This window comes from Heterodontus francisci, chromosome 11 (genome assembly GCF_036365525.1).
Source record: "Heterodontus francisci isolate sHetFra1 chromosome 11, sHetFra1.hap1, whole genome shotgun sequence".
Lineage (NCBI taxonomy): Eukaryota > Metazoa > Chordata > Chondrichthyes > Heterodontiformes > Heterodontidae > Heterodontus > Heterodontus francisci.
Window position 1 is genome coordinate 62,892,535 of NC_090381.1, and position 9,847 is coordinate 62,902,381.

The 9,847-nt window shown below is 44.2% G+C and overlaps 1 protein-coding gene across 8 annotated transcripts in view; it reads right to left on the minus strand.

The window, feature by feature from the left end:
• golim4a (golgi integral membrane protein 4a) overlaps window positions 1–8,889 on the minus strand; it is a 145,052-nt gene extending 136,163 nt beyond the window's left edge. For all 8 annotated transcript variants that reach the window (XM_068042196.1, XM_068042194.1, XM_068042192.1 and 5 more), the window contains exon 1: window positions 8,292–8,889. In XM_068042196.1, coding sequence (XP_067898297.1) covers window positions 8,292–8,478 — 187 coding nt within the window. In that variant the 5' untranslated portion in view covers window positions 8,479–8,889. The remainder of the gene's footprint in view (window positions 1–8,291) is intronic.
• Between the last annotated feature and the right edge of the window lie 958 nt (window positions 8,890–9,847).

The following is a 9,847-nucleotide window of genomic DNA, read 5'->3' on the forward strand; positions in this document are numbered from 1 at the left end:
AGCACTGTGATAGAGCGTTGCAGATGGATGGGAAGGTGGAATAGTGCAGCAATGATGGTGAAGGGATTGCGTTCTAAGGGAACTGGAGTCTCAGCAGGCACTCACATACAAAACATAAGAAATAGGAGCAGATGTAGGCTATTTGGCCCCTCAAGCCTGCTCTGCCATTCAATAAGATCATGGCTGATCTTATTGTGGCCTTCACTCCACTTTCCTGTCACCTCCCCCTGCCCACCCAATAACCACTTACTACCTTGGAGCTCAGCCTTGAATATATTCAATGACCCAGCCTCCACTGCTCTCTGGGATAGAGAATTCCAAAGATTAACCACCCTCTGAGAGAAGAAATTCCTCCTCATCTCCGTCTTTAATGGGAGACCCCTTATTTTGAAACTGTGCCCCCTAGTTCTAGATTCCCCGAGCGGAAACAGCCTCTCAGCACCTATCCTGTCAAGCCCCCTCAGAATTTTATACATTTCAATATGATCACCTCTCATTCTTCTAAACTTCAATGAGTATAGGCCCAACCTGCTGAACCTTTCCTCCTAAGATAACCCCTTCATCCCAGGAAATAACCTAATAAACCTTCTCTGAACTGCCTCCAATGTAAGTATATCCCTCCTTAAATAAGGAAATCAAAGCTGTACGCAGTACTCCAGGTGTGGTCTCACCAAGGCCCTGTACCGTTGTAGCAAGACTTCCCTACTTTTATACTCTATCCCCATGCAATAAAGGCCAACATTCCATTTGCCTTCCAAATTAATTGCTGTACCTGCATGTTAACTTTTTGTGATTCGAGTACGAGGATACCGAGATCCCTCTGTACTGCAGAATTTTGTAGTCTCTCTGCATTTAAATAATCTCCTTTTCTATTCTTCCCACCAAAGTGGACAATCTCGCATTTCCCACATTACACTCTATCTGCCAAATTTTTGCCCACTCCCTTAATCTATCTATATCCCTTTGTAGACTCTTTGGGCTGGATTTTGTTCCCAGCCTGACATCTGGTCCTGTGGCAGGGGAGGGGTGGTGGGGGGAGGGGGCAGGCCGGAAAATCAGAGTGGCAGCGGCCACCATGGCACCTGATACCGGGATTGTCGGGCCCGATCTTCCCGGCAGTGGGGAAGCTCCGTGGCGGCCCCTCCACCACTCTGCGACGGGACCTGACTTAGCATATATTTAAGTTACATATTTGCATGAATTAAAATCTAAACTGCAGCGATTTTACCTTCCGTTCCCGATTCTCAGCACAATGAGCGGCACTCACATACCTTCATTTTCCCGTCCAGGAATAGCTGGCACCGCCAAGGTGGGGAAGGGGTGAACTCTGCACTTTGTGTATAGGGAAGGGTGGGATGGGGTGAATTCTGCACTTTGTTGAACTGTCTGCAGGGCTGGCAGCCTTTTAAAAATGGCACCAGCACCTGTTTCCACATCGCCAATGCCGCCCCCACCACATGATTGGGGGTAGGGGGTGGCGGCTGCCGTGAATATGTAAAGTGGCTGCCCACTGCAGGATCGCGGCGGCTTGGGTGCCACACGGGATGGCCGCCATTTTTCGCGCCTGCCGCCAGGACTACAAAATGCAGCCCTCACAACTTGCTTTCCTACTTATCTTTGCATCGTCAGCAAATTTGGCACAACATACTCGGTTCCTTCACCAAGTCAATATAGATTGTAAATAGTTGAGGCCCCAGCACTGATCCCTGTGGCACCTCCCTAGTTACAATTTGCCTACCTGAAAATGCCCCACTTATCTCGACTCCCTGTTTCCTGTTAGGTAGCAAATCCTCTATCCATGCTCATATATCACCCCCAACACCATGAGCTCTTATCTTATGCAGTAACCTTTTATGTGGCACCTTATCAAATGCCTTTTGGAAATTCAAATACACTACATCTACTTGTTCCCCTTTATCCACACTGCTTGTTAAATCCTCAAAGAACTCTAATAAATTTTACAAACACGATTTTCCTTTCACAAAATCATATTGACTCTGCTTGATTGTATTATGATTTCTAAATGTCCTGCTCCAACTTCTTTAATAATAGACTCCACCATTTTCCCAATGACAGATGTTAGGCTAACTGGCCTATAGTTTCCTACTTTCTGTCTCGCCCTTTCTTGAACACAGGCATTACATTTGCAGTTTTCCAATCCACTGGGACCTTTCCAGAAAATTTAGGGAATTTTGAAAAATTACAACCAATGAATCCACTATTTCTGTAGCCACTTCTTGTGGCAAACACTGGGGTGATATGAATTGCTGGCAACAGGACATAGATAGGCTAGCAGATGGGCAGACAGGTGGCAGATGAAATTTAATACTGACAAGTGTGAAGTGATGCACTTTGGCAGAAGGAATAGAGACAGGCAATATATATTTAATGGCATAGCTCTAAAGGATGTGCAGGAACAGAAGGGTGGGGGGGGGTGCAATCTTTGAAGATGGCAGGACATTTTGAGAGATTGGTGAGTAAAACATATGGGATCTTGGGCTTCATAAATAGAGGCACTGAGTACAAAAGCAGACAAATTATGCTGAACCTTTATAAAGCTCTGGTTAGGCCCCAACTGGAGTACTGCATCCAGTTCTGGTCACCACACTTTAGGAATCATGTGAGGGTCCTTGAGAGGGTGCAGAGGACCAGATTTACCAGAATGGATGGGGGATTTTAGTTACAAGATTCGAGATGGTGGCCCGAAGAAGGTGGGAGTGGCAAACTACCTCATGATGAAGGCATCATGGCTGCTGCCAGGATAGCAACTTTCACCGACATGATAGCTTCAGCATGGTCGCACACCAACTGCACATCAATGAAGTGGAACGCCATGCGGATTCTTTACCTCTCCCCATTGACATGTAGCACTCACAGAGCTATTTGCGTGCAGTCAATGGCTCCCTGCACCATAGAGGATTCCGCTACACAGGCAAAGCCCACTCTTCCTGCTTTTCTCTGGTTAGAAATAAAACTATGAACTCACCTCTCCTGGTATACAAGGCCTCCGTCACCTCTCGGATGCGGTGATGGACAGCAAACTGGGATATATCTGCAATGTCGCCTGCTCCTACTCAGAAGGATTCAACCGCATTGAAGTTTATGGCGACAAAGATTTTGAAGGCCACTGGCAGCGTCGTCCTCACCCTGCTCAGAGACTACACGTCCTGTTGAAGAAGGTGGCACTGTTCTCTGGCCACTTCCTTGGTGCCCCAAGCACCTCAAACATTATTTCTGGCTGAGGTGGAGGCAGGAGACGTACTTCCTGAAAACTTTTGGTGAGTAGGGTCTTCTGTGCCAAATTTCCCCATTCTGCAGCCTCTGCTCCATTTGTCTGTCATGTTGCAGACCCAGAGATACTGCAACTACAGCCACCATAACTGTTCCAGCCCTTGGCTGGACAGGTCACAAAACTCCTCTGCCCTCCCTGTATGGATGCAACAACACTCACTTCCGAATACAGCAACTCACCACAACACCTCCAAAAACATTCCACAGTACTTACATAAACTTTGCAAGTCAAAATAAATCAAAAGTACCACAACTGCAAGTTGGACGTTGGATGCCTGGTCCTTTAAACAATGCTAGTGGCTTGGGGGGAGGCGGGGGGGGAGGTGAGGGTGGGAATCCCTCATGTAGGTAAGCTCTTGTTCAGCTGTGAGTGGGTTAGCACAGGGCATTCACTGGACCTGCACAGTCCAAGTTTGCAGAATATGCGTCAAATCAGCCGAAACAGCTGTTTGACACTGCAATCTGCCCACTGCAAAAGCTTCCAGTGCACATATGGCACACGCCCACTCGCATCCTAACTAGCAAGCTGGCACCAGCAGTGCTAGGAGCCCAATTTTGCAACCCATATTCCTTAAACAAACAACAGCATAATTCACAGATTCTTTAATTGTCAAAGTTTTGACGATCATTATTTAGTTAAAATCTGTTATATTAGAGTCATAGAGTCATACAGCATAGAAATAGGCCCTTCGGCCCATCACGTCCATGTCGACCATAATGCCTATCTATACTAATCCTATCTGCCTGCATTAATTCCATATCCCTCTATGCCTTGCTCATTCAAGTACCTGTCCAGATGCCTCCTAAATGTTGCTACTGTTCCTGCCTCCACCACCTCCTCAGGCAGCTCATTCCAGATACCCACTATTCTTTGTGTGAAAAATTTACCCCTTTGATCCCCTTTAAACCTCCTCCCTCTCACCTTAAATCTATGCCCTCAAATTTTAGTCACCCCTACCATGGGAAACAGACTCTGGCTATCTACCCTATTTATGCCTCTCATAATTTTATATACCTCTATCATGTCCCGTCTCAGTCTCCTTCGCTCCAGGGAAAACAGACCCAGCCTATCCAATCTCTCTTTATAACTCAAGCCCTCCAAACCAGGCAACATCCTTGTGAATCTTTTCTGCACCCTCTCTAGCTTAATCACATCTTTCCTGTGGTACGGCGACCAGAACTGCACACAGTACTCCAAATGCGGCCTAACCAATGTTATGTACAACTGTAACATGACGTCCCAACTCTTGTACTCAATGCCTCGGCCGATGAAGGCAAGCATGCCATACGCCTTCTTCACCACCCTGTCTACCTGTGTTGCCACTTTCAGGGAACTATGTACTTGCACCCCAAGGTCTCTCTGCTCAAGAACACTCCCCAGGGCCCTGCCATTCACTGTATATGTCCTGCCCTGGTTTAACTTCACAAAATGCATCACTTAACACTTGGCTGCGTTAAATTCCATTTGCCAATCCCTTGCCCATTGTTCCAGTTTATCTATATCCTGTTGTAACCTTAGACAACCTTCTTCACTGTCCACTATACCACCAATTTTGGTGTCATCTGCAAACTTACTAATCATGCCCCTTACATTCACATCCAAGTCATTAATATATATGACAAACAACAGAGGGCCCAGCACTGATCCCTGCGGCACACCACTGGTCACCGGCCTCCAATCTGAAAAACAACCCTCCACTACCACCCTCTGCCTCCTATCACCAAGCCAATTTTGTATCCAATTGGCTAGCTCACCCTGGATCCCATGTGTTCGAACCTTCTGGACCAGACTACCATGCGGGACCTTGTCAAAGGCCTTGCTAAAGTCCATGTAGACAACGTCCATCGCCCTGCCCTCATCAATCCTCTTGGTCACCTCCTCAAAAAACTCAATCAAATTCGTGAGACTTGATTTCCCACGCACAAAGCCATGCTGACTATACCTAATCAGACCATGCATTTCCAAATGCATATAAATCCTGTCTCTCAGAATCCCTTCCAATAACTTTCCCACCACTGATGTAAGGCTCACCGGCCTGTAGTTCCCTGGCTTATCCCTGCTGCCCTTCTTGAATAAAGGCACAACATTAGCTATCCTCCACTCTTCCGGTACCTCACCCATGGCTAACGATGATACAAAAATTTCGGCCAGGGCCCCAGCAATCTCCTCCCTTGCTTCCCATAGCATCCTAGGATACACCTGGTCAGGCCCTGGGGATTTATCCACCTTCATGCGCTTCAAAACCTCCAACACCTCCTCCTTTGTAATGTTGATATGCTCCAGGATATCGGTGTTCCCTCCCTTGAACTCACTAGCTTCCATGACCTTCTCCATGCTAAATACAGACGAGAAGTATTCATTTAAGACCTCGCCCATTTCCCTTGGCTCCACACACAGATTACAACACTGATCCTTAAGGGGACCTACTCTCTCCCTAGCTACCTTTTTACTCTTAATATACTTATAAAATCTTTTAGGATTCTCCGTTATCTTATCTGTCAGGGAAATCTCATTGTCCCTTTTCGCCCTGCTAATTTCCTTCTTAAGTGTCATCCTACATCCCCTATATTCCTCGAGGGACTCGCTCGATCCCAGCTGCCTATACCTGACATATGCCTCCTTCTTTGTCCTGACCAGACCTTCAATATCCCTCATCAACCAGGGTTCACTAAACTTGCTAGCCTCGCCCTTCCATCTAACAGGAACATGCCGGCCCTGAACTCTTCCTATCTCACTTTTAAAATGTTCTCCCAAATATTGTTTTATTTTCCTTTTGTAAATAGGGCAGCATTAAAAGTTCAATGGCCCAATATTCATTATAGTGTAAAAATCAGGTTTTGAGGGAACAAAAGTGAGAGTACTCCAAAGAGTCTTTTCCCAGAGGCAAGCATTTCATTTGCAAGACCAAAGGACATAATGTATCATAACTTGTAAAAATGTTTTGAACTTCAACTGAAAATAAGCAAACTATTTTCTAGTTTGGTAAATTGGCAGTGAAAACTAGAATGTTTTAATCTACTGTTTTTAAAATATTGGGGGAAAAAACTGTTCCCACTGAGTGATACCAAACAGGCATTGTGATACATGTAACACACATTCTTTAAGAAGTGTAAATTATTCTAAACTTATCAGCTCCACTATTCATTACCAAGGAGGAAAAGTCGGCATGCATCATTTTACTTTCTTTTTCAGGGTGTGAGCCCTGCTGACAAGCCCAGTAATTAATGCCCATCCCTGGCTGCCCTAAGAATGTGCCACCTTGAACTGTTGGTTTGATGCAACCGAGTAGCCACTTCAGAGGGCAGTTAAGAGTCAAGCACATTGATGTGGGACTGAAGTCACATATAGGCCAGACCGGGTAAGAACAACAGGATCCCTTCCCTAAAGGAAAGGAGTGAACCAAATGGAGTTTTACGAGAATCCAATAGCTTCACGCCAACTTTTCTACTGATAAAGTATTTTTTAACTCCAATTTTTAAAAAAAACTAAATTCAATTCTCAATATGCATGATGGAATTTGAACTTATGAGTCTGGGTTATTAGTCCAGGTACTACTGTACTATCATCTAGTCTAAGATATTTTCAGAAAAAGTTAAGGACCATTAAGTGATGTTTTCCACTTTATGTAACTACTTTTATGGGTGTGAAATACACTGGTCCAGACGGGGAACATATCAACAATGCTTACAGAATGGAAATGAACAGTGTGCTTTGTAGTTTGGAAGGTTATCAGTGAAAGCTATACAAAAAGGTGAACCTCCATAGTCCAAACGGGATATGCAAATTCATAATGGAGAGAATTACATCTTTACTCCATAAATTGGTCCAGAACCAAACAGGAGAATCCCAGAGATTCCTGCATTGAACAAAAAAAACAATTGGCACCCACCCTGGTAACTTTTGAGATCCACATCCTGAATTACATGAACTGATCTAATAAATCGCACGGTCCCTCAGGAGTTAAGGTATATTTTACCTAAACCCAAGCCAGTGTGAAACAGCCTCCCACTGAGGGCCTCACACATCAGGTGGATCTCGAGTTATGTAACTACTTTTAAGTTAAAACTCCTTTAAAATGCAAAAGTCTGTAATGTTACAGAAACATTGCTGGTAGTGATGCGGCAGTAAAAAAAAAATGGTACAATGTGGCTGCTGCACAACGGGGGTGATTTTAAACGACGGCAGTTTGAAAGACATTATGAGGAAAGCTGAGGAGAGAATTCGATCTCCACGAGTGCTTTTCGCAGCCACAGTTGCAACCGCAACTCCATGTGCCCCGATCATTTCAAACAGTAAGATCACAGATCCGAAAACTGAGCAAACGTGTTAACATACACCAAGATGAAAGAAACAGCGAAAACAATTCCTATCATTCTGTGCATGGGCAGGAACGTCCGTTTTTTACACTCTTGGCTCTATCTCCGATCTGCTGCCAATATCACATTTGTGAGGGGCAGCCCAATGTTAACGGTCAGCAGAGCCCGTCCACTGCTACTTCTCACTTTGGACACGCCTTTTAGCACTGCCAGATATTTACTCAGCACAAAACCCAAACTCTGCGCCTTGTTTTATTTTCTTGCTGTTGCTGCTCAGTCGAACTTAAACACGGCTGCAAATAAAACAGCAGATGCAGGTACCCTTGCTGCCCAGATCCGTATGAAACCGCAAATGCATCTCACACCAAATAACCCCGCGGCTTCCCAGTACAGTCAGTTTAAAAAAATATATTCGCTTCAAACAGTCCTGGGAATCTGAGGAATGCCAGAGTGTGGTGTTCAAGCAAGTGTTAATACTGGGTGCAACAACACTTCGTTTTCTAAAAAAAAGTTTGTGGATTTTATTGGTGTTATGTCTTGACCTTAAATATTTATTAATCGGAGGTAAAAATAGACACGATTAAGCAACAAAGAAGCTCAGGAACGTAAGTTTGGGAGTACGGGCGCGCGCGTGTAAACATCAACACACACACACACACACAGTGGCGATTTTAACAATTTACCTTGTAACTGTGCAGATAAAGCCTCCTGATGCTGCTGGTACTTCGACGCCAGAGTTTCCGCCTTCTTTAACTGATTATGCATCTCATAGTATAGCAACAAACCATAAAGAAACCCAAACACTATCGTAAGAAAGAACAAAGTTTGAAAAATCTTTTTCTGCCTCCTGGAACACATATTATTTCCCATATTCTCTTTTTTTCCTCCAAAACGTGCACTTGACGGCTCCAAACCGAAGGATTGAAGGGATTTTCCCTTCACAAGTCAATGTTTATTTTCAATGGAACAAGAGCATAATCGGGGGCAACAATCCCTTGGAAAGACACGTCCCTGCAACTTTAGCTGCTTCTGACGTTGAAAATCCTTTCCAGGTTATAAGTTTCAAAGTTCAACAAAAAAAAGTCTCTGATCCAATTTCAGGAATGAAGTAAAATGTTGCCAAAAACCGTGCACCGCTTTATAATCGGTCAGGTTGCAGCAATCCGTATACTGGAATACAGCTTTGTAACAACAAAGTACTATTTAAATCCACACCACAAAAAAGTTCCAGGCCTATTCCCCAATCTCCCGTCTTACGTGTCACCTCCAGTCCGCTGCAGCCTCACATCAGACAGGAAATCCCACCCCCTCCCGCACGATTGGTAGCATTCCCACAGTCCCCATTACTATTGGAGGACTCCACGATGCAAGTCCTGTCCCTGGATCGATGCTTAACATCAGGCAGTAATCTCATATTAACATCACTACTACCTTGGAGGCATTCGATAAACGTTAGGATCCCAAAAAGTTAGATGTCTTCACAAGCAGCTTATGCTTACTGCCTAACATATTTAACTTGAAGGACTGGGTGGTGCCACGTGTGCAAAACAACAACAAAAACCTCCTGTTTTACACAAAATAGGGACGAGGGAGTTTGAAGAAAAATCTTCTTTCTAAAAGTCCTTAAAATTGCGAAGAAGATCAATCCTGCTTGCTCGGATGAGAATATCGATGGACAGTATCCATGTCCGCAATGTAGATTTCGGACGTTTTGTTCTCAGGCCGAAATGCATTAAACGGAAAGAACACACTCCTGTGCTGCAGCCTGCTGGAAGCTCGGACTTGCATTTGTCCCGACAAAAATGGGACAACTGTTTGATGTTATTACTAGCAGAATTTTGCACTACTTGCATTATAAGAGCATGTATAATTTTTATTTATATTGCTTTTCAGGTTTATGATAAGCTCCATTATTTCTGAAGTTAAATATTGGCAAGGTGAAGAAAACCAGATGAAGAATGCACAGTTCTATTTAGAAAAGCAGAAAGCTGAACAGATTAGTATTGAAAAAAGACCAAAACTAACCACGTCACTTTTGGAAACTCATTCCTATTATTTGCCGTATAACATAGTTGAGAAGCTGAAATCGCCTTTTGCATTAGTGCCACGTCCTTGTGGTAATTTCTTAAACCTTGTTGAAAATGAAAGTCTGACTCCATAAATTGACTTCTCTAGCCAGGAAATGATGCTGCAGAAAATAAATATCCACGATGAAAACCTCAACATTTGAATGGAGTTC